At 60.5% G+C, this 24,521-nt stretch overlaps 2 protein-coding genes and 1 long non-coding RNA gene across 3 annotated transcripts; 2 read left to right on the top strand and 1 right to left on the bottom strand.

Annotated features, from left to right (window-relative positions):
- Nucleotides 1–658: 658 nt before the first annotated feature.
- Nucleotides 659–23,519, bottom strand: LOC136303217 (Fc receptor-like protein 4). Its single transcript, XM_066206916.1, is given in 10 exon segments — nt 659–782; nt 870–949; nt 1,038–1,059; nt 1,450–1,536; nt 20,517–20,819; nt 21,717–21,812; nt 21,815–21,994; nt 22,091–22,345; nt 22,643–22,999; nt 23,471–23,519. Coding segments are annotated over 10 exon segments (1,539 nt in total). The 3' UTR covers nt 659–672.
- LOC136303080 (Fc receptor-like protein 4) lies at nt 6,434–11,246 on the top strand. Its single transcript, XM_066206694.1, is given in 11 exon segments — nt 6,434–6,482; nt 6,952–7,001; nt 7,003–7,291; nt 7,591–7,845; nt 7,942–7,974; nt 7,977–8,219; nt 9,116–9,418; nt 9,502–9,585; nt 9,974–9,995; nt 10,086–10,165; nt 10,254–11,246. Coding segments are annotated over 11 exon segments (1,518 nt in total). The 3' UTR covers nt 10,364–11,246.
- LOC136303205 (uncharacterized) lies at nt 16,392–19,302 on the top strand. Its single transcript, XR_010724172.1, has 4 exons — nt 16,392–17,161; nt 17,273–17,416; nt 17,575–18,552; nt 18,997–19,302. It is a non-coding gene; the product is annotated as an uncharacterized lncRNA (long non-coding RNA).
- Nucleotides 23,520–24,521: the final 1,002 nt, after the last annotated feature.

Below are 24,521 nucleotides of genomic sequence, written 5' to 3'. Positions count from 1 at the left end.
ATATTTATCACACGAAAATTTAGCATCTCCACAGGGATTAGGGTCAAAAGGCTGACAAATTTTACTACATCAAAAGCAGCTGAAATGTGATTACAAACTGTATTACATAGAACTAATTAACAAAAGCCCATACAACAGCAAAAGCCAATGACGACAAAGTTATTAATAACGGGGGAAGGTGTATGGAAGGGTTTTGTGACTTCTCCTTTTTCTGCCCTGATTTTGTCTCCAATAAATTCAATTCATATCTCTAATTCTGACGCTGTTTTGCCCCTGAGAGGATTTGATGAGAGATCTCTCCTGGTCCTTGTCTCAACGGAGGGAGGGAGGGAGGGAGGGAGGGAGGAAGGAAGGCAGGAAGGCAGGAAGGAAGGAAGGAGGGAAGGCAGGAAGGAAGGAAGGAGGGAAGGGGTTGTTCCTTCTGCAGACTCAGGCAGCCAGTGGCTGATCTCAGCACTGCCAGCAGCACCTTCTCAGCAGAGACATTCCCGTGGGTGATTTTCTCCTTCTTCTGGGTAGGGGGGGAAGAGGGCTGAGGACCCTCAGTGTGGCTCCACACACTGGGCTGGGCTGGTGCCAGCACACTGGAGTAGTGTGGCTGCCCATGGGTGGGGTCCCTCGCTGCCCCCCAGTTCCCCCAGAGCCCCCCAGTGCCCACTGGAGCCCCGAGTGTCACAGCACATTCCCGTAGGTGTCACTGAGTTCCCGCTGTCGCCCATGGGGTCCCCGCAGCTCCGCGTAGGTCACCTGGGGATCCTGGAGCGCGGTGGCACAGGGGGACGCTGCGAGAGACACTGGCTGTGGGATCTGGGTGGGGGTGACACTCTTGGGTGACGTGTCCCTGTGTGTGTGTCCCACCCTGTACTCACCCCCCGTCTGCCTGGTGCTCACGACGTGGGTGTACAGCACCTCCCCCTCCTCTGGGGGGGCCGGGGGATCCGGGGGGGCCCTGCGGGGATAAAGGGGATGTGTGGGGGGGAATGGGAGGTCTTGGGGTTGGGGTAAAAGGGGACAGTGTGGTTTGAGCCCACACTCACCTTTCCTGCTGCTTCCTGGACGCTAGAAAGGAAAGAGGGGAAAGGTAACTGTGGGGTCCCCAAGGCCCCCTCAGAAATCCTGGCACCCTACTGGACCCTCAGATTCTCCCAGAACCCCTGAGCATCCCTGATGCCCCCCAGAACCTCTGAACCACCCAAGTGCTCTGGACTTTGTGAGTGCCCAGAAGCCCAATTCTGGCAAGAAGGGGGACCCTCCAAATTTCTCCAAGGTCACGGAAAGAAGCCCCAACATCCCTGCAAGACACTCCCACACCACCCCAAATCCTTGAGGACCCTGAGCAAAGGTCCTGAGCACTGCCCAAGTAAGGGCCTGTGGGTGTCACCCATCACCCCCGCATTCCAGGTGGCCTCCCACCTCCCCAGGGCCCCCATTGCCCCCATTGTCACCCACCCATGTTTTTCCATTGGTGCCAGCCCACAGCTACACCCACGAGCAGGACCAGGAACAGGAGGGACACGCCAACCCCTGTGGCCACTGCTGGGGACAGAAGGGACACGTCAGGGTCACCTGTCACTCCAGGGGTCCTACAATCCCTCGCGATGCTGTGTGACCCCACCTCTCTTCCAGTGTCCCTGTCGTATCACTGCCAGGGCCAGCTCGGTGCTAAACGCCTGGAACACGCGGTGCCCGTCCTGTCCCAGCTGGTTGGTGGCCACGCACTGGTAGGTGCCGAAATGTCCCACATCGATTTCCCCAAGCTCCAGAACGGGACCCCGGGCCACTTCCTGCCCGTTGTGCAGCCAGGTGAAGTTGACAGGAGCTGAGCCCACCTGCACCGAGCAGCGCAGGGTCACGGGGTCACCTGTGCACACCTGGTGTGCTGGGGGACCGGGGGTGATGGTGGCATTGGCCACGGGCACTGTGGGGACAGAGACAGGGCTGAGGCCAGGAGGAGGGGCTGCACCCAGCATGGGGGAATGAGGGAGTCTGTGGGGTGGCACCTGGAGACAGAGAGTCTCCTTCAGCCAGGAGAGTGAGCCCCGGTGGTGGGGGTCATCATGTGGGGACATGGCATCTCCCAAGGACTCACCAGCGAGGCCGAGGGTCTGGGCTGGAAGGGAGAAGGGAAAGGGCTGGGTGGAGGTGGCCCTGCAGGGACAGCAGAACTTGGGGAATGGGGTGTGATGTCGGTCCCCAGACTGTCCCCAGTTGAACAATGGTGTAAGAAGGAAGTCTTGAGGACAGGGACAAAATGGTCACCCTGGACTGAGGCAGGATATGAGGACATTGTGGACAGCCCATGCTTTCACAGGTCACCTCCACCGTCCTCACAGCACCTGTCCCCACAGCCACATCCCCACGGCCCCGTGCTTGTGGTCTCATTCCGACAGCACTGTTCCCCATAGCCCAGCTGCATGGTATGTGGCCCTTGTCCCTGTCCCTGCATCCCTGTCACCCTGTCCCTGTCCCCACTGTTGCACCAGCCCCAAGATTCCATTTGCCACATCCCAGTACCCATATCTCTATCCCCCTGTTCCTGACCCCAGATCCCAGTTCCCCTGTTCCTGTCCCCACACCCACCCCATGACACTGGTCACACTGGGGTCCATGCCCATGCACTGGCTCTGCTGGCCTTGGGGACCTCAGAGGACCCCGCAGCCCCCCTGTGCCCCCTCCCCACCGGTCTCTGCCTCACCAGGGCCCATCCCCGGGGTGTCAGGCCCGTGCCCGGGGCACTCACCCCACAGGAGCAGCGCCACCTTCCCGGCCATCCCCGTGTCCCCGGTCATGTGGACTGGCTGTCACTCGCTGCTGTGGCCACCGGTCCCCTGGGTGGCGGCTCTTCAGTCAGGGTGGAAGGAAGCAAGGTCAGGTCTCATCATCACTTGTAGGTGGCCCTTTGTGGGGGCAGGGTGGCCACAAGCTGGGGATGGGCTTGGGGCAGGGTGGAGACAGGCTGGGGACCAGGCTGGGTGGCACAAAATGGACAGGGACTTCTCAGAAGTGGGAGTCTCAGGGGATTTGGGGAGAGAGGGATGGGTATGCAGGGGAACGGGAGGTCCCAGGGATGGGCAGACTCAGGTATGTGTCTACAAAGAACGTTGGCTCCAGGGATTTGGGGTCATGAGAAAGGGCGTCCTAGGGATGAGGGTGTCAGTGGAATGGGGGTACATTGGAATGAGGGGTCCTGGGAGAATCAAGTTCCTAGGTGAATGTGGATTGTAGGGGATGGAATTTGGGAGAAGGAGAGGCTTCCCTAGGAATGGGGGTCCTGGGCCATGGAGATCCTGGGAAGTGATAGTCCTTGATTGGGGGTCCCAGAGTGGGTGAACATAAAGAAGGGGGGGTCCCATGGTTGGGTTCCCATGGGAATGGGGGCCCCAGGGTGGGCCCATTGGTCATAGCTCCCTCCCTGGGTGCCTCAGATTTTAGCGTGACTCAGAGCCAAGCACAGCCCACCCAAGGTTCTCATGGTTTGTGGGGGATCCCCCAGGCAGATTTTGAGGGGCTCTGGATCTGTGTCCCCCGAGCCCCCAGTGACATTTTGCTCTCTTCGTTTCCATATCCTTCCTTTTTCCCTCAGTTTCGCATGTCTCAGTTCCGGGCTTGATGATCCTGGGGAGCTCCTGCACAGGGAACAGGGTGTGGGGACACCGTAAAAGGGGAAAAGGGGGTTCCGAGGCTGCAGGAGGAGGTATGGGGGCTGTGGCGGATGGGGGTATCCAGCTTTTCCCCCACAACATTTTCTCTTTCCTGCAGCAGAAGGAAGGAGCCATTGGCGTGGGGACCAGGGTGTGGATCTGTTCTGTCCTGGGGTCATCCAGGAAGGTGGTGTCCTGTTCTGGGGGTCCCTGCTCTGGGACTGCAACATCCTGGGGGTGTCCAGTTGGGGGGGGGGGGACACATGCTGTCCAAGGGGCCCTGTCCTGGGGGATGGCAGCTCCAGGAGGGTTCCAGACTCCTCCATTCTCACTCATCCCCTGCAGGATGTGAGCCGGCAAGAGCAGCTCGGGAATGGAGCCCCAGGCAGGAAGGAGCTCCCCAACTCCTCCTCCGTGAAGCCAGTGGCCATCCAAGTGCGGGGCCCAGCCATGGCCCAGCCCCAGTGCACAGGGATGGGCATTGGCCAGCCCTGCTCTGGCCAGCCCCAGGTGGCAGCCACGACCTGAGGTTCCCCCCGCCCCCTTGGCTTTGATTCTGGCAGCTTTAGAGCGGCTGCAAAGGTGACAATTCTGTGGCAGGAAAAGGCCTGGCTGTGGTTTGCTGGGCCCTGCAAGAAGCACAAAAGCCAATGGGAGCCCAAGCAGTGGCTCTGCGAGGGCCTTGGATGGTTTTCAGAGCAGGGCTGGCTGCAAACCCCCCTGCAGGGGCAGCTGTGAGGGAAGCAGTCCGGAAATGCAGCAATTGATCATTTTGTCCCTCTCAGCAAGGGGCTGAGAGAGCCCCAGAAGTTCTGCAAATCCCACACCCATCTGCTCAACAACCTGACCTGGACCCTCCTTCCTGAACAAAACCTGAAGCCCTTTGGAACCTCCCAGAAAGAATGTTTGTGTTCTGGATGTGGACACCAGAAGAGAGGGAAAAGTGTGGAAATACTGAGCAGGGGCTCCAGCCGTGGATCTGGGGAACAGGGGTGTCCCAGCAGGAGCAGGGAGTGCCCAGGCAGGGGAATTCAGGGCAGGGTGGAGTGCATTTCCCAGGGAAGCAGACCCTGAGGGACACACGGGCATTTCCACGTATTCCTGTGCGCTGTTCCAAGGATGGACAGAGTTTCTCCCCTGTTGGGAGAAGAAGCCATGGGAAGTAAATCAAGTTTGAGGGTGGGAAGGAGGAAAATGGGCAGAGTTCCTAAATGTGGCCCAACCAAAGCCTTCCCTGTGGGCTGGGTTGCTGCCCAGCAGGCCGGGAACAATCCCATGGACCTGCTGGACACTCAGGGAGATTCCACACTCTGTGTTATCAACAAGTAAACGCTGCTGTGGGATGCACCAATGGGCTCCTGAAGGGAACCAGAAAGTCTCATTTCTGTGGGATTTGTTTGTGTTTTTACTGTGAGCGACTTGTTGGGTGCCCAATGATTAAAAGGATTCTATCGACCAGACCATTTTTTACATTGTTAGTTTGATTTTTGGTGAAGTTATTTTTTTATTGGGAAAAAAAAGTGTTTTCGGAAAAGATTGTTGCCTTTATTTCATGGCTGTATAATTTTGTCTCAGCCAATTGGGCATCAGGGAATTCAACCAAATTTCGCCGGGCATTTACCATCATCAGGGCAAGGTTCTATCTGGTGGCCCCTTAGGTTTGGGCAGCCCAGGTGTCACAGGGACCCACTGGGGACAGCGGGAATGCTCAGGGCCCCCCCAGGATGTGCCACCTCTGGGACAGGAATCCCCAAGGCCGTGGCACCCCCAGAACGAGGAACTCCCTGGGACAAGACCCTGGGACACGACCCAGGTGTCACCACAGCAGAGGAGCCCTTTTCCCTCAGGGCAGGACCCCTCTGGATGTGCCCCCCAGGACAGAACCCACGGCCTCAGCTCAGCATAAACGGCCTCTTCCTTCTGCTGCAGGAAAGAGAAAGTGAAAATCTTTCATCCCCCACAGCCCCCAAACACTGCCTGCACCCCCCAGCCCCCTTGGCCCCTTCCTGGGATCCCCCCACCGTTCCCTGCTCAGGTGTTCCCTGGGATGGCTGAGCCAGGAAATGGGGGGATGGGAAAAGCCCAGGGATGTGTGGGGCACAGACCCAGAGCCTCCACCCTGGGGTGCCCCCCTGGCCATGAGCACACTGTGGGGGCTGTGCTGGGCTCTGAGTCACCCCGAAATCTGAGGCACCCAGGGCAGGAGCTGAGACCCCCATGCCCACCCAGCCACTGCCCATCCCTGGGACCCCCATTCCCCTGGGAACCCAACCATGGCACCCCCATTCCCTTGGTCTCTGCTCCCTGGGACCCCCATCCCAGGACTCCCATTGCCCAGGACCACCATTGCCTTGATCCCATCCCATGGGCTGCTTCTCCTTCCCCTCAGAACCCAAATTTCCAAGGGCCCCCTTTTCTCCCCTGGACCCCCAACCCTGGGACCCATATTCCATGACCCAAAACCCCTGGGGAAAAATTGTCGTGCAGGACCCCCATCTGTGAATCCCCCGAGACATGGAGACCCCAATTCCCCTGGACCCCCATTCTCCTGGACACCCACCCTTGGTTCCCTGCATCCCCTGAGGCCCCCACTCCTGGGAACACCATCCCCCACTGTGCCCCCAGACTATCCCATAATGTCCCCAGCCTGTCCCCTGCTCTGTCTCCACCCATCCCCCACCAAGTGCCACCTACACGTGGGGACGAGGTGTGACCTTTCTTCCTTCCTCTTCATCCGAAGAGCCGCCACACAGGGGACCGGTGGCCACAGCAGCGAGTGACAGCCAGTGCACATGGCCGGGGACACGGGGATGGCCGGGAAGGTGGCGCTGCTCCTGTGGGGTGAGTGCCCCGGGCACGGACCTGACACCCCGGGGATGGGCCCTGGTGGGGCAGAGACCGGTGTGGAGGGGGCACAGGGGGGCTGCGGGGTCCCCTGAGCTCCTCAAGGCCGGGACAAAGGAACCAGGATGCAGGGACAGGGACAAGGGTCACGCACGTACCATGCAGATGGGCCAGCTGGACTGGTGCCATGGGAAAGGGATCACTGACGTGGGGCCATGGGGGTGTGGCTGTCGGGACAGGTGCTGTGAGGATTGCGGTGGTGAGCTGTGCAAGCATGGGGGGTCCACAGTGTCCCCATGTCCTGCCTCAGCCCAGGGTGACTGAGGTGTCCCTGTCAGCAAAACCTCTGTGCTACACCGGTGCTACCCTTGGGGAGAGTTTGGGGACACATCACACCATGTCCCCCCAAATGGTGCTGTCCCTGCAGAGCCACCACCGCCCTGATCCCTTCCCTTCTCCCTTCCAGCCCACACCCTCGGCCTCGCTGGTGAGTCCTCAGGGGATGCCATGTCCCTGCCCTGGTGTCCCTAGCCCCGTGGTGGCCCTGGCAGGCTGGTGTCCCCTGTCACCCGCAGGTGCCCAGACCACCCAGCTCCTGGTGGAGCCCCCCTGGAGGCCGGCGGTGCTGTGGGACCGGGTGACACTGACCTGCCAGGGCTTGGGGACCGCCGGTGACACCACCTGGTACAAGGACGGGCAGCGCTGGGCGCAGAACAGTTGGAACCGCTTCACTGTCACCAAGAGCGGCACTTACAAGTGTCAGAGACACGGCAGTGGGCTCAGCCCCCCCGTCACAGTCCTAAATGGTGAGAGGGGATCTTAAATGCTCACAGTGGCCTCTGGATAGGTCTGGGTGGGCTCCACTCCGTGGGTGTCCTCACACCCCTCGGGTGCAAGAGCCCGTGGGCACTGCACTGAGGGTCATCCCAGTGCATCCCAGTGTGATGGGACCCCCTTGGTTACACCTGTGCCACGGAGCGTCTCCTGGTGTTCCTGGGATCCTCCCGTGCAATGGAGACTCCGCCCAGATGTCTGCGGTGCCATGGGCACCCTCCTCTGACCTGTCTCCAGCCTCTCAGTGTGATGGGACTCTCCTGTCCCACAGACCAGCTGGTGCTGCAGGTGCCAACACAGACACTGCTGGAGGGCGACGAGGTCAAACTGCGCTGCCGGGTCAGGCAGGACACATTGGTCAGCAGGGTGCGATTTTACCAGGACGGGAAGGATCTGGGGGAGTACTTCAGGGGGGCCGAGCTGTCCTTGTCTCCTCTGCAGCCAAACCACAGTGGCCGCTACCACTGTGCGGGCTCAGTGCGCTTCTGGCCATTATCGTCATCTCCAGTGACAGTGACAGTGCACGGTGAGCACTCCCACGGCTGGAACCCCAATATCCTGACACCCCCACAGCCACATCCCAGGGGACTCAGAGTCAGTCCTCCGCTCATCTCCTTCCCAGAGCTCTTCACGGTGCCGGTGCTGGAGGGTCCCCCGAGCTCATCGAGGGGTCCCCCCTCAATCTCAGCTGCCTCAGCACCCCCAGCCCCCTGCGGCCCCCAGCCCCCCTCCTGCACCTCTTCTACCGGGACGGGCAGTTGGTGGGGGGCCCACAGGTGTCCCCGCAGCTCCTGGTGCCCGCCGTGGGGGTCTCTGACTCGGGGAATTACAGCTGCCAGGTGCGCTCCGAGGGGGGGGCCGTGCAGAAGAGCAGCGCCCGACTCTGCGTCACGGTGCGCAGTGAGTGCGGGGATGGGCACGGGGAGCCCCCACAGCCTCTTCGTGTCCCCTGCCTTGCCTCGGGACCCCCATTCCTGCTTGGACCCCCCATGCCTGTCAGAGGTCATTCATTCTTTCCCACATCCCTCGCCAAGTGCCCCAGCCCTTTCTGGGTACCCCCATCTTTCCTCTGAAGTTTTTCCATGTCCTCGCGTCACTGCTCAGGTTCCCCTCCATGTCCCTCCATCCCTCACTGGGTCTCTTCACCCATTCCTGGTTCAACCCCACCCATCTCTGATCTCCCCTCCTGGTCCCCAGGTCCCACCATACCCTCCCTGTGGTGCCCCCTCAGCCCGCTCCAGCTGTCCTCTCCCTGAACCCCCCATCATTCCTTGGGGTTTTATTTCATGCCCCCCATCAGCTCTGGGCCCCCTCTTCCTCACTGGGGTCCTCCAGCCTCTCGAAAATGCCCCTCCCATGTCCCTCACTGTCCCCTGGTTTCACTCCCTCCTGCAGGGGTCCCTGTCTCAGGGGTGTCCCTATCAGCACAGCCCCCCGGGGGACAGGTGGCACTGGGGGACCGCCTGGTGCTGAGCTGTGCAGTGGCTGCAGGGACAGGTCCCCTGTCCTTCACCTGGCACCGGGGGGACTTGGGGACATCGCTGGGCACTGGTCCCCGCCTGGAGCTGCAGCATGTTGGGGACAATGACAGTGGCCACTACCAGTGCCGGGTCAGCGATGGGGACAGCGTGGCTGAGAGTGTCCCCCTGAATGTCACCGTCCTGGGTGACTGAGACCCTCAGGTTGGGTGACCCCACCCACAGCATGCTCCAGGAAACTCTCATCCCCGTATCCCTGTCTTTCTTGCTGGCTGCCAGCCCCTCCCCACAGCCTCAGCCCTGTCTGTGTCCCCACAGTGCCCGTGGCCAATGTCACCATCACCCCCGGTCCCCTGTCACACCAGGTGCAAACAGGTGACCCTGTGACCCTGCGCTGCTCGGTGCAGGTGGGCTCAGCCCCTGTCACCTTCACCTGGCTGCACAATGGCCAGGAGGTGGCCGAGGGTCCCATCCTGGAGCTTGGGGACGTCAGTGTGGAACATTCAGGCACCTACCAGTGCGTGGCCACCAACCAGCTGGGACAGGACGGGCACCACGTGTTCCGGGCACTCAGCCCCGAGCTGGCCCTGGAGGTGACACCGCAGGGACACAGGGGCACAGGTGAGGTCACATGGGGTCACCAGGGAGTGCAGGACCCCTGCTGTGATGGGGGATCCTGGTGTGTCCGTCTCTGTTTCTTGCAGTGGCTGCAGGGGTCAGTGGGTCCCTTTTCTTCCTGGTCCTGCTCGTGGCTGTCATTGTGGCCTGGCACTGGTGGCACCGCCGGGGTGGGTGACAATGAGGGGATGGGGGTCCCAGGGAACTGTAGGAAGCCCCACAGATTTGGGGAATGATAAGGCGGCTCCCTTAGCCCCAGAATTTTAACCTTGCCTTCGGATTCTCTAAGGTTTTGGGAGGTGCTGGAGGGTCCTGCAGGGATGTTGGGGATTCTTTCAGGGGTCCTGGGGTCATTCTGGGGAGTATCTCTCCCTGCCAGGCTTTGGGTTCTTGAGGATGACTTGGCTGGGGGCACTGAGGATGTTCATGAATTCTGGGGGGCTTCAGGGATTCTTGGGGGTCCTGTAGAGAACTGAGGGTCCTGTGGAGGTTCAGGAACATCGAGAGGGGTCAGGGCCCTGGGGACCCACAGTCACCTCTCCCCTCTTTCCTCTGCAGCCATCAGGAAGCACCAGGAAAGGTGAGTGGGGGGGTCTAGGGCTGTGGCCCCTCTTTTACCCCCACCCCACTACTCTCCATCCCCTCCAACACATCCCCTTTATCCCCACAGGGCCTCCCCGGAGCCCCCGGCCCCCCCAGAGGAGGGCGAGGTTCTGTACACCCACATCGTGAGCACCAAACAGGCACAGCGTGAGTACAGCGGTGTGGGAGGGACAGTGACACGTCACCCACCGGTGTCACCCCCCACCTTGGTCCCCCCAACTGGTGTCTCTTGCAGGGCCCCCCCGTGTCACTGTCCCCCAGGAACGCCAGGTGACCTACGCAGAGCTGCCAAGACCCCACCGACAACCACGGGAGCCCAGTGACATTTGTGAGATTGTGCCGTGACACTGGGGGGGTGGGAGGCACTGGGGGTCCCCACCCAAGGGCACCCACACGTGTGTGCTGCCACTAAAGACTGCCCCTCCCCCTGCCAGTGGAGGCACAAAAGGCAAATGTCCCAACGGACTGAGACAAGAACAATTTCCTGCAAACAGCAATGGGAGAACAAAACCAACAGCAACAGGGTTCAGAATTCAAAGGGTCACAAAAGGAACGATTTCCAGAGAAAAACCCCAAAAAGGAACAAACTCCGGACACTTCCCCCAGCACGTTTCCTCCACCAGAGGAACCTGGCAGGGCTCAGGACCTTCATTGCCCTGACGGCCAAAGCGGCCTTCAGGAGGCTCTGGTTTCTCTTCTCCCCTGTCTCAAACCTTTGCGGTGTTCCCCACACGATGATTTCACAAAGGCCCTGTGGGTGTTTCTGAGTCTCCCCCTTTTCCAGGACACTTGGGATTAGGCCCTGGCACAGGGTGGGGTGTCAGAGACAGGAAAAGTGTGATGTGGAACACCAGTGTGTGGCAAGGGTGAGTCAGGCCTTGCTTATGGTGAGACAGGGCCCTGTCTGTCAATCTGTCTGTCGGCCATGGCACACTGCGGACAGTGTGACGCTCTGCCAAACTCAGCTCCTGAGTGGCCGGGTGACCAGAAGTCCCACCTGGGGGAGGGCCCTTGGTGCCCAAAGGCTTCAAAGGCAGAGCATGAGGTGGCTCGGTGTCTGACTGTGTCTTCTCTTAGAGTGTCTATCCCATCCATGCTGGAAGCCAGGAGTTGGCAACTGTCTTGGAATAAAAGACAAATGTCTCCCAAGGAAAGCGAAACCTTCCTGCAATGGAAGGAAGACCCATGCCTAAAATCTTTTTATAATTTCAAAAATTAGTGGGTTTCCAGAAAAAAAAAAGCAGTAGAACATATATAAAAAAATGTTTAACAGCTCTTAACCAGAATATTTCTAGAAGACACCAGAACAAACAATACCAAACCAGAACTTTCCCACCCGTTCAGTGCTGGATTTCCATTTTCGGTGCAGTTATGACGACGTCCACCAGGGGGCGCTGCAGAGACCACTCCCGGCCACCAGGGGGCGCTGCAAGGAGCACTCCCGCCCACCAGGGGGCGCCCCGGGGCCAGCTCGAACCCCCCAGGGGCGATGGCGGCCTCGGCCAGGGGGGAGGAGGGGAAATCGCTCCTTTTGCAAACTCACGGCCACCAATCGGTCCCGGCACCACCACCGGCAGCGGCAGAAGCGGCCAAGGCAGCAGGTTGGATCGTAGTGCCGAGTGGCAGCGTTGCAGCGTCCTGGGGCCAGGCACACGCCCTGAACATCACACCCGACCGCTCTCTCCAATTTCGAACAGAGGGACGGCAGCACTGACTGCCCAGCCAGGTCTCGGGGTCACAGCAGCACCTCTCGTGGCTTTACGGCACAATTCCTGAAACCCCTCAGCCTTTCGCTCCCATTTCCTCCTTCAGCCCTGGCACAGCAGCTCTGGGAATGTTGAACTCCCCTGGAATGGGGAGGGAAGCAGATGCTCGGTGCTGCCACTGCCGGGGCTCCTCACGGGGCTCCAGCCCACGTTTGGAGTTCCTGCTCTTCCTGGGCCACTGCTGGTCCCCACACAGCAGCCGCAGGGAGAGGAGGAGGAGGAGGGGGAGAGCAGAGCCACAGCCCCGAGGGCTCTGCGGCTGCAGCTGGAGCACAGGGACATCCCGTGTAGGGAGCAGTCGCTTGGGAGGGCAAAACTGGAGCTGGTTGGGCCAATGCCCCTCTTCTGCTCTGGGTGCTGCAGGCCCTTAACGAGATGTTGGAATTAGGGCTGGGGTTCCTAAAGTTCTGCCGTGCTCCTAAACCAACCTGTACATAAACACACGGCTCCTCTGCCTCTCGCAGGGATTTTGAGCATTGGACACATTTTGGGGGCAGGTGCTCCCAGCTCTGCCCACAAGGATCTTTCTTGGCCGCCGGGAAGGTTTTCTGGTGGTTTTTGCTGGTGTTGGAGATGATTCAGTGCCTGTGCCACGAGGCCGGTGCTTCACGCTGGCCGGCCAGGAAGGCGGAGCTGGGGCAGTGGTTGAGGCGGGAGCGGCTGGAGCAGGTGGCCACGGGAACAGCCCCTGGCCATGCAGGTGGAGCAGGAGCGCCGGGAATTTCACAGGGTGCTCAGGTGAGGCCCACGGGGCCGGGTCACGGTGGGGCACTGCTTACCATTCCTGCTGCCCCGAGGTTTTGGGACAGAGCAGTGACACCCATCAGCCTCCAAAACCCTCTCGGCGCTCGGGCACAGCCTCCCAGGAGGTCCCGGACCAGGCTCTGGGGATAATTTGGGCGCTCCTGGGCTCGTTCCCAACAAAGGGCAGTGCTCCGGGAGAGCGTTCGGCACATCCCGGGGGATCAGCCCGGGGCTGCTGGAGCCCGAGTGCTGCGGGCAAGGACGGAGGGAAGAAGCCGGGCCCCGCTCAGGCGGCGCTGCCCGAGGAACGTCTCATCCTGCAGGAGCTCGGGAGCCTCTGCCGGTGCCGGCCCTGCGGCCGTCGGGGGGCAGCGGCTGGGAGGGGCCGGGATAGAGGGACCGGGACCCCAGTGGGGAGCCCCGAGGGTGGAGGGCCCGAAACGGCCGAGGGGAGACCCCGGCAGGGCGGGGGAGCAGAGACCCTGGGCTGGGCTCTGCGGAAAGGAGGGACCGGCACGGTGGTCCCAGAGCACGGGGAAGGGGCCCAGCTGCCATGGCGCTGCGAGTGCCGGGACTGTCACGGCGCGCATGAACCGACTGTGAGAGCGTGTCCCAAGCCACTGTCGCCATGTGTCGGGACCGCCCATGGCCAGGGTGACGCCCCCACAGCTTTGGGCACTCGGAATGGGCGGGGCAGGGGCGGGGCAGAGCCCTGTCCATTCCCCGTGCCCTGTGCAGGTGAGGAGGGCAGGGATGGAGCAGCTTTGGGGACACCTGGAATCGATACAAGGTCATTCCCCAGAGCCACACCATGACTGTGGGCAGAGCCCCGGCTCAACATTTCCACACTTTTCCCTCTGGTCTGGTGGCTGCGGCCAGAACCCAAATATTCTTTCCATGAGGTTCCAAAGGGCTGCAGGTTTTGTTCAGGAAGGAGGGTCCTGGTCAGGTTGTTGAGCAGATGGGTGTGGGATTTGCAGAACTTCTGGGGCTCTCTCAGCCTCTTGCTGAGAGGGACAAAATGATCAATTGCTGCATTTCCGGACTGCTTCCCTCACAGCTGCCCCTGCAGGGGGGTTTGCAGCCAGCCCTGCTCTGAAAACCATCCAAGGCCCTCGCAGAGCCACTGCTTGGGCTCCCATTGGCTTTTGTGCTTCTTGCAGGGCCCAGCAAAGCACAGCCAGGCCTTTTCCTGCCACAGAATTGTCACCTTTGCGGCAGCTCTAAAGCTGCCAGAATCAAAGCCAAGGGGGCGGGGGGAGCCTCAGGTCGTGGCTGCCACCTGGGGCTGGCCAGAGCAGGGCTGGCCAATGCCCATCCCTGTGCACTGGGGCTGGGCCATGGCTGGGCCCCGCACTTGGATGGCCACTGGCTTCAAGGAGGAGGAGTTGGGGAGCTCCTTCCTGCCTTGGGCTCCATTCCTGAGCTGCTCTTGCCGGCTCACATCCTGCAGGGGACGAGTGAGAATGGAGAAGTCTGAAACCCTCCCGGAGCTGCCATCCCCCAAGACAGGACCCTATGGCTGTGCCCCCCAGGAGAGAACCCGCCCCCCTGTGAGACAGTCACTGCCCATCGCTGGGTCCCCCTTTCCCCTGGGAACTAAACCATGGCGTCCTCATTCCTTATGTTCCCTGTCCCGTGGAGCCGCATCTCAGGATTGCCATTCCCCAGGATCTCCATGGCCCCGGAGCCCCATTCCCAAGGAATCCTCTCCACAAATTCCATCCCCTACAGTGCCCCTTCCCCCAGGACCTGGATTCTCTCAGGACCCCTCATTCCCACAGGACCCTCCATTCCCCCTGCACTCCATCCCTGGCACACCCATCCCATCACCCCAAATCCCTGGAGCCCACGCTCTCCTGGGACTCCCTGCACTGAGTCCCCCGAGCCCTGGGGTCCCCCATTCCCATGGCACCCCTCTCCTGAGTGACTCCCCCTCCTCAGGACTCCCATTGCCCTGGATGCCCATCCCTGATTCCCCAAACTCCCTGAGCCCCCCACTCCTGAGAACCCCCTGTCCCACCTTGTGCCACCCAGCTTTGTCCCCAGCCTGCCCACAGCCTGTGGTCACCCTGACACCAGCAAAGGCCACAGCCATGTTGGGGACGCGGCCTGATGTCACTTCCTTCCCCATTCTTCGGAAGAGCCACCACCCAGGGGACCGGTGGCCACAGCAGCGAGTGACAGCCAGCCTGGATGGCCAGGGACACGGGGATGGCCGGGAAGGTGGCGCTGCTCCTGTGGGGTGAGTGCCCCGGGCACGGGCCTGACACCCCGGGGATGGGCCCTGGTGAGGCAGAGACCAGTGTGGAGGGGGCACAGGGGGCTGTGGGGTCCCCTGAGGTCCCCAAGGCCAGCAGAGCCAGTGCATGGGGTGACCAGGGTCATGGGCTGGCAATGGGGACAGGAGAAGGGGGACAGGACAGGAGGGACTGGAATGTGGGGAGAGGAATTATGGGGCTGGTGCAGCTGTGAGGACAGGGACTGGGAAACAGGGATGCAGGGACAGGGACAAGGGGACAAGCACCATGCAGATGGACCATGGGGACAGAGGCTGTGGGACTGGGGAGGTGACCTGTGCCAGCACGAGGTCCCCATGTCTGGGGTGTCCTTAGTGTCCCCATGTCCTGCCTGAGATGGGGTGGCTGCAGTTCCCCGATCTCCGAGACATCTATGCCACACCAGTGTCCCCATGGGGACAGTTCAGGGACAGCCCCCACACCCTGTGCCCCCATACCTGTCTCCATGGGGCCACCCCACCCAGCCCTGTCCCTTCTCCCTTCCAGCCCAGAGCCTCGGCCTCGCTGGTGAGTCCTCAGGGGATGCCATGTCCCCACCCTGCTGTCCCCAGCCCCGTGGTGGCTCTGGCAGGCTGGTGTCCCCTGTCACCCGCAGGTGCCCAGACCACCCAGCTCCTGGTGCAGCCCCCCTGGAGGCCGGCGGTGCTGTGGGACCGGGTGACACTGACCTGTCAGGGCTCGGGGACTGCCAGTGCCACCACCTGGTACAAGGATGGGCGGAGCTGGTGGCCGAACGGACCTGAAAATGTCAGTGTCACCTATTCTGGCACCTACCGCTGTTACAGACCTGGCAGTGGGCTCAGCCCCCCCGTGACAGTCTCAAATGGTGAGGGGGCTTTGGGTGTCCTCAGCGTGGCACCTGTGGGACCCCGAGGGCTCTGAGTGCGCCCTGCTCCATGGGTCACCTCCTGGTGTGACCAGAGCTCGTCCCCTGCACACAGGGACATCCCAGAGCATTCCAGTGCAGGGGGACCCTGTTTGTGGAATTGGGGACCCCTGGTGCTCTGGCTGTGACCCAATGGTGGGTCCCCATGAAAATGGGACCCCTGTGGTGTGACAGGACCCTCGTGTCCCCCAGACTGGCTGGTGCTACAGGTGCCGGTGCAGATGCAGCTGTAGCGGGGGACACAGTGACACTGCGCTGCCGATGGCGGCAGGGCCTGTCAGTCACTGAGGTGCGATTCTACCGTGGGAATGAGGAGGTGAGGATGTCCCTCAATGGCACCGAGCTCTCCCTGTCCCCTCTGCAGCTGAGCCACAGTGGCCGCTACCGCTGCTGGGGCTGGGTGTCCTCTGACGTATCATCAGAGTTGCAGGAGTCGGCGCCACTGACAGTGACAGTGCACGGTGAGCCTCACCCCCACAGCCTCCCCGGGTCCCCTGGTTGGGGACACTCAGCCCCGTCTGGGGACCCCCAGCCCTGCCTGCAGTCCCCCATTACTGCCCAGACCCCCCATCTCTGCCGCGGGTCCCTCATCCATCCCCGGGTCTCTCACAGGGCTGTCAGATCAGTGGTGGCCACACTTGTATCAGCAGGTTCCGAGCACTCAGAACCAGCGCTGGCGGAGGCAGCCATGCGCCGCGCCCCGCGCTTTTCCGGGGCCAGACGCCTCTGGCAGCAGGGGCGGCCCGGCGGTGCAGAGGAGCCGTGGGGGCCGCCGTGGGTAGCGGCGAGCGGGGAGCGGGTTGCGGCGAACGGGGACCCGGCACAGGAACTCCCGGCAGTCACCAACCCAGCGGAACTGACCCAGTGGGATGGGATTCACCAGACCACAGGAGAGTTGTTTATTTGCTTTTGTTTTCCAGGGAGAAAGTATGGTCTGTTTTTCTCTTTTTTTCCTCTCCTTTCCTTTCTTTCCTTTTTTCCCCTTTCCTTCTCCTTCTGGCTGATTGGGAAGGTGGGCCTTGTCAGGTGAGCCTGTAGTTGGCTGGTTGGGAAGGCGGGCCTTGTTCAGAGGGCCTGTGATTGGCTGGTTGGGAAGGCAGGTTTTGTTGGGAAGTGCTGTGGTTGGCTAGTTGGGAAGGTGAGTCTTCTGGAGATGATTGTGATTGGCTGGTTGGGAAGGTCTGTGGTTGGCTGGTTGGGAAGGTGGGTCTTGTGGAGAAGATTGTGATTGGCTGATTGGGAAGGCCTGTGGTTGGCTGGTTGGGAAGGTGTGTTTTTTCAGGAGACCTGTGACTGGCTGTCAGAAGAGGACTGGGAGCAAATAGAGAATCCCCAAGGAGAAAAGAAGGAATTGAAGAGATATCAACACACATACCCCCCAAACAGTCCCCTGGGCAGTAGGCAAACCCAGTGGAGATGTAACCTGAACACCAGGAGTGAAAATAAGGTGTTGGGGCTTGGTTTCTTTTTCTTTCATTTTCTTTCCTTGTTACCTGTGAGACTTTTTCTCCCACTGAGTTGCTAAGAAGCACTGATGGCTGCGTGCTTGAGATGGCAGGAATGGGAAAACTCTCGGCAGGGATGGGAAACTCTCATTCACTTGATCTGCGCCTTTGGATGGTGACGGTGGAGCGGCTGCTTGGGGAAAGGAATTCACTGCTGCTGCAGATGCCCGGCTCAGTCCTGTTTCTTCTGGTGTGGGGTGAGCCTCTGCTCCTGGGCCCAGCCATGGAACTGGGATCTTGTTATTGCCTGCCTCACTAAAAGTAGGGCCTGTTGCTGTGCTGGGAGCAGGGTCACTGTTGTCCCTCCTCCTGCTGTTTCTTCAGCACTGCTCTGAGTCTTTTCACTACTCTGTAGCCCACAACCCCTGCCTGCTGAGACATCCTGCATCTTCAGCCACAGCTTGGGAGTTCCTGATCCATCCCTTCCATTCCTTCAGCCTCAGCTCTGGAGTTTCTGATCTATCCCTTCCATCCCTTCCTATCTGGGACAGAGCCACCATGACTGTGCGCTCCCTGAGCCCACCCCAAGCGCCCCCTGCAGCCGCGGAGGGATCACCGCACCTGCCCCGCCCACCGGGAGCCACCAGCGCCCCTGCTGGCTGTGCCCGGAACTGCACCAAAGGGGAAAGTGCCGCGCTCAGGGAAGCTGTTACGGGCTTCCTGGTTCTGTTTATTATTAATGCTGTGGTTGTTGCTGGCTGTTTGCCTTGTTATACATACCAGTAAAGATCTGTTATCCCTATCCCCATATCTTTGCCTGAGAGCTCCTTAATTTTTCATAATTATAATAACTAGGAGGGAGGAGGTTTGCATTCCCCATTCCAAGGGACGCCCTGCTCTCCCCAGAAGACACCTGTCTTTCAAACTAAGACATACTGGCAGCCAAAAATTGACGAATTCTGTTCCTAAAGCCTGACAGAGCTGAGCAAAGAAAAACATTTGTGTCCGTTTAACCAAAAAGCTGCATTTTTGTTCCAGGAGCAGGAAACCAGGTCCTGTGCTGTGGCCCTGGTTGGTGCCTGAGATGTTTTGGTTTCCTGAAATTCCTTTCCCAGGGAATTTTCTGTAAACAGGAGACATCTTTTGGTATGGGCAAATTGTTTGCGTTTCTTTCCCTAGGAGGGACTTCTTCTTGGCGTCCCTCTACTCTGACCAATGTGATTGAGGAGGTTTGTCTTTGTTTCATGAATCCAATTGGTCTGCATAGAATAGCATAAGAAGGGAGACACATCCCAAGAATAAAGGAGTAATTTTCGGCCTTCTCAAGTCAGAGTCTTTGTGTTCTGGTGCACAACAGCGTCACTGTGCTCCTTTGGAAATGGGATGGGCAATGGTAAGCCACGTAGTGTACTGGGAACATTGGGAAGCAGATTGCAGGGCCACGGGGAGCATGGGGGTTGAGAGGACTCAATCTGATTTTCATTTCTGTCTCAACACACGCTATACATGAGCAAATAAAAGCAGTTAACCGTGACACAAAAGCAGCAATTTTGCTCAGGGTCTCTTGGGGGGATCAGGGGCTTGCTTGGAGGTTCAGCTTGGTCCTCCTCTCTGCCTCGACTTTTCCTCCCGGTGGTCCTTCTCTGTCTGCAGCCGTTCTTCCCTGCTTTACTGCTTCTGCGAGGCAGCTCATTCCTGCGACGACCTGGTGCTCTACCGCTTCCCCAACCTGGTGCTCCTCTGCTTCCCCAACACGGTGCTCCACAGCTTCCCCAGCGGAGCAGAGGCTGCCTGCACACACCTGCCATCTCTGCCATTTTTCCCGTGTTCCCCGCAGCAACGAGCCTGCTGCACCCCAGAACCTGCCCGTAGCAGCCAGCCCAAAGCCACCCGTGCCACAGCACTAGCCCACAGCCAGCACACAGCCATGACTCAGCGTTGCCAGAGACACGCAGGTGCCGCCACTTGGAAATCCCACCCAGCCACTGACAAAAGCCACGAGGGCTCACCACACACACACTCCATCTGCCGAGCTGATGCCAAAAGTGCGCCCGGGGTTATTGTGGTAATGCTGTCCCTGTTTTCTGTTTCTCTCTCTGTCTCTTTCCCTCTCTATTCTCTCTTCTATCCCCCTCCCATAAGAACACTTAGCCTCATTTATCAATAAACAGTTCTCAGATATAATATTGCCGCATTTGTGCTTCATTTTAATCTGAGAAATTGATCAGAAAGAATCCGCCCCGACTGCCCCTTTTACAGTGAGATGGGACAGGGAGAGTGGGAGGGGGAATGTGGAACCCCTGGGTGTGCTGCCAGCACTGTGGGGAGAGAATGGGGAAGCCACTGAGGGTACTTGGAGCATTCGGATGGGGGTTGGGGAGGGGATGGGGGAGCCCCTGGGGGCACTGGGAGAGGAAATGAGGAGCACAGGGTGCCCTGTGTAGCCTCCCCCTGACCCATGACCACCTCCCTTGGAAGGATGGGCAACCACAGGAGCCATGGAGGGAGCACCTCCAGTGTCACCCAGTGCCTCCCGCTTCCCAGAGTGTCACAACGGTTGTTGTAGAGTGTCATAGATGTCACTGGGCTCCCATGATTGCCCGTGTGGCCCCTGCAGCTGCATGTAGGTCGCCTGAGGATCATCCATGGGGGATGCCAGGGGCTCCGGGGGGGCCCTGTGGGAAGAAGGGAGTGTGTGGAAGGGGATGAAAGGTTCTGGTGGTTTGGGTAAAAGATGCATCATGGCTGGAGCCTGCACTCACCTTTCCTGGTGCTTCCTGGCATCTGCAAAGGAAAACTGAAGTGGTAACTTTGGAGTCCCAATAGGCCCCCATCCACCCACAGGAATCCTGAACGACCCCCAGGCCTTCAATTCTCCCCCAGCTCCCCCCAGTATCCCTGATGGCCCCCAGAACCCCTGAATCACCACAGTGCTCTGGACCACCTGAGATCCCAGAACCCAGAGCCTGGCAGGGAGGGGAACTTTCCAAATTCCCCCAGGATCACGGAGAGAAACCCCAACATGCCTGCAAGACCCTCCAACACCACCCCAAATCCTGGAGGATGCTGAGCAAAAGGCCTGAGCACTCAGCGCTGCCCAAGTCATTGACTGTTGGTGCCACCAATCACCCTCACATTCCAGGTGACCTCCCACCTCCCCAGGGCCCCTGTTGCCCCCATTGTCACCCACCCACGTTGTTCCACCGATGCCAGCCCACAGCTGCAACAATGAGCACGACCAAGGACAGGACGGAACAAGCAACCCCTGTGGCCACTGCTGGGGACAGAGGGGGACGCATTGGGGACACTCTGAACCCTGGAGGTCCTGAACACCCCGGTGACCCCGTGTGACGCCACCTCTGCTCCAGTGTCCACGTGGTGTCACCTCCAGGGCCAGCTCGGGGCTGAGTGCCCGGAACACGCGGTGCCCGTCCTGTCCCAGCTGGTTGGTGGCCACGCACTGGTAGGTGCCCGAATGTCCCACGCTGACGTTCCCAAGCTCCAGGATGGGACCCCGGGCCACCTCCTGGCCATTGTGCAGCCAGGTGAAGTTGACAGGAGCTGAGCCCACCTGCACCGAGCAGCGCAGGGTCACGGGGTCACCTGCGTGCACATGGTGTGTCAGGGGACCGGGGGTGATGGTGGCATTGGCCACGGGCACTGCGGCGACACAGAGATGGGTCTGAGGATGGGGGAATGGCTGGCAGCCAGCAAGAGGGACAGGGACACGGGGATGAGAGTTTTCTGGAGCATGCTGTGGGTGAGGCCACCCCCAGCCTGAGGGTCACACTCACCCACGACGGTGACATTCAGGGGAACACTCTCAGCCACACTGTCTCCATCACTGACCCGGCACTGGTATTGGCCGCTGACATTGTCCTCAACATGCTGCAGCTCCAGGCAGGGGCCGGTGCCCAGCGGTGTCCCCAAGTCCCCCCGGTGCCACGTGAAGGACAGGGGACCTGTCCCTGCAGCCACCGCACAGCTCAGCACCAGGCGGTCACCCAGTGCCAGCTGTCCCCCGGGGGGCTGCGCTGACACGAACACTCCTGAGAGCGGGACCCCTGCGGGAGGGAGTGAAACCAGGGGACAGTGAGGGACATGGGTGGATTTTTCGAGGGGCAGGGGGACCCCAGTGAGGAAGAGAGGGCCCAGAGCTGATGGGGGGCTTGGAAAAAAAACCCAAGAAATGGTGGGGAGTTCAGGGAGGGGACAGCTGGAACGGGCTGAGGGGGCACCACAGGGAGGGTATGGTGGGACCTGGGGACCATGAGGGGAGATCAGAGGGGAGTGGGGATGAACCAGGAATGGGTGAAGGGACCCAGAGAGGGATGGAGGGACATGGAGGGGGACCTGAGCAGTGATGCAAGGACGTGGAAAAATTTCATCAGAAAGATGGGGGTACCCAGGAAGGGCTGGGGCACTTGGCGAGGGAGTTGGGAAAGGATGCATGTCCTCCGACAGGCATGGGGGGTCCAAGCAGGAATGGGGGTCCCGAGGCATGGCAGGGGACACGAGGAGGCTGTGGGGGCTCCCCGTGCCCATCCCTGCACTCACTGCGCACCGTGACGCGGAGCAGGGCGCTGCTCTTCTGCACGGCCCCCCCGTCGGAGCGCACCTGGCAGCTGTAATTCCCCGTGTAGGAGACCCCACGGTGGGCACCAGGAGCTGCGGGGACACCTGCGGGCCCCCCACCAACTGCCCGTCCCGGTAGAAGAGGTGCAGGAGGGGGGCTGGGGGCCGCAGGGGGCTGGGGCTGCTGAGGCAGCTGAGATTGAGGGGGGACCCCTCGATGGGCTCGGGGGGACCCTCCAGCACCGGCACCGTGAAGAGCTCTGGGAAGGAGATGAGGGAAGGACTGATTCTGAGTCCCCTGGGATGTGGCTTTGGAGGTTTCAGGATACTGGAATTCCAGCCGTGGGTGCGCTCACCGTGTACTGCCACTGTCACTGGAGATGATGATAATGGCCACAAGCTCACCAAACCCTCACAGTGGTAGCGGCCGCTGTGGTTCTGCTGCAGAGGGGACAGGGACAGCTCGGTCCCCCTGAGGAACATCCCCAGATCCTTCTTGTCCTTGTAAAACTGCACCCTGCTGACCGATGTGTCTGGCCTGACCCGGCAGCGCAGTGTCACCGTGTCCCCCTCCAGCAGTTTCTGTGTTGGCACCTGCAGCACCAGCTGGTCTGTGGGACAGGAGAGTCCCATTGAACTGAGATGCACCAGACAGGTCCAAGGTGGGCACCCATGGCACCGGGGACATCTGGGAGGAGTCTCCATGGCATGGGAGGATCTCAGGGGCACCAGGAGCAACCCCACGGCACACGTGTAACCATGGGTGTCCCATCACCCTGGGATACAATGGGATGTCCCTGAATGCAGGGGACAGGCTCTTGCCACACGACAGGTGTGAGGCAATCCTTGTAAGTGAGCCCCCCAGACCTCTCAGGGAAGAACCCATATCATTTAGGATCCCCCCTCACCATTTAAGACCATCATGGGGGGGCTGAGCCCACTGCCGGGTCTGTCACATGTGTAGGTGCCACTCTCAGTGACAACGAACTTCTCCCGGACCTCCTGCCCCCAGCGCTGCCCGTCCTTGTACCAGGTGATGGCACCAGTAGTCCCTGAGCCCTCGCAGGTCAGTGTCACCCGGTCCCACAGCACCGCCGGTGTCCAGGGGGGCTCCACCCGGAGCTGGGTGGTCTGGGCACCTGCAGGTGACAGGGGACCCCAGCCTGCCGGGGACACCAGCCTGCCAGGGTCACCACGGGGCTGGGGACAGTGGGGTGGGGACATGGCATCTGCCAAGGACTCACTAGCAATGCCGAAGGTCTGGGCTGGAAGGGAGAAGGGACAGGGGCTGGGTGGTGGTGGCACTGGAGGGACAGCACCATTTGGGGGGACATGGTGTGATGTCTGTCCCCAAACTCTCCCCAAGGGTAACACTGGTGTAGCACAGAGGTTTTGCTGACAGAGACACCTCAGTCACCCTGGGCTGAGGCAGGACATGGGGACACTGTGGACCCCCCATGCTTGCACAGGTCACCACCGTAATCCTCACAGCACCTGTCCCGACAGCCACACCCCCATGGCCCCACGTCTGTGATCCCTTTCCCATGGCACCAGTCCCGCTGGCCCATCTGCATGGTACGTGCGTGACTCTTGTCCCTGTCCCTGCATCCTGGTTCCTTTGTCCCGGCCTTGAGGAGCTCAGGGGACACCCCAGCCCCCCTGTGCCCCCTCCCCACCGGTCTCTGCCTCACCAGGGCCCATCCCCGGGGTGTCAGGCCCGTGCCCGGGGCACTCACCCCACAGGAGCAGCGCCACCTTCCCGGCCATCCCCGTGTCCCCGGCCATGTGCACTGGCTGTCACTCGCTGCTGTGGCCACCAGTCCCCTGGGTGGCGGCTCTTCGGATGAGGAGGAAGGAAGAAAGGTCACACCTCGTCCCCACGTGTAGGTGGCCCTTGGTGGGGGCAGGGTGGGGGATGGGTGGAGACACAGCAGGGGACAGGCTGGGGACATTATGGGATAGTCTGGGGGCACAGTGGGGGATGGTGTTCCCAGGAGTGGGGGCCTCAGGGGATGTGGGAAATTAAGGCCGGGTGTCCAAGATAATGGGGGTCCAGGGGAATTGGGGTCTCCATTTCAGGAGGGATTCAGGGATGGGGGTCATCCAAAACATGGTCCCCAGAGATTTCCGGTAATGGGGTGTAGGTTCCAGAGTTGGGGGTGCAGAGGGGAAAAACAGGGGACCCTCGGAAAGAGTGGTTATGGAAGAAGAAGCAGCCCATGGGATGGGATCAAGGCAATGGTGGTCCTGGGCAATGGGAGTCCTGGGATGGGGGTCCCAGGGAGCAGAGACCAAGGGAATGGGGGTCCCATGGTTGGGTTCCCAGGGGAATAGGGGTCCCAGGGATGAGCAGTGGCTGAGTGGGCACGGGGGTCTCCGGTCCTGCCCTGGGTGCCTCAGATTTTGGGGTGACTCAGAGCCCAGCACAGCCCCCACAGTGTGCTCATGGCCAGGGGGGCACCCCAGGGTGGAGGCTCTGGGTCTGTGCCCCACACACCCCTGGGCTTTTTCCATCCCCCTATTTCCTGGCTCAGTTTCCTTATTTCTTGGATGTATAATTTCATCTCAATCAATTTGGCATCAGGGAATTGAATCAAATTTAACCTGGCATTTACCATTCTCAGGGCATAGTTGTAACAGGTGCCCTGTAAATTTGAGCACCCCAGAAGTCACAAGGTCCCACTGGGGACAGAGTTAATGCTGATGGGCCCCCCATGACCGAGGTGCCCAGGATATGCCACCTCTGGGACAGAAATTCCAAAGGACGTGGCACCCCCAGAACGAGGA

Source organism: Chamaea fasciata, unplaced genomic scaffold, assembly GCF_029207755.1.
Source record: "Chamaea fasciata isolate MVZ Bird 193981 ecotype frontalis unplaced genomic scaffold, bChaFas1.0.hap1 SCAF_31, whole genome shotgun sequence".
NCBI classification, from domain to species: Eukaryota; Metazoa; Chordata; class Aves; order Passeriformes; family Sylviidae; genus Chamaea; species Chamaea fasciata.
Note: the sequence above shows the minus strand (reverse complement) of the source record. Positions and strands in the feature narration are given on the sequence as shown.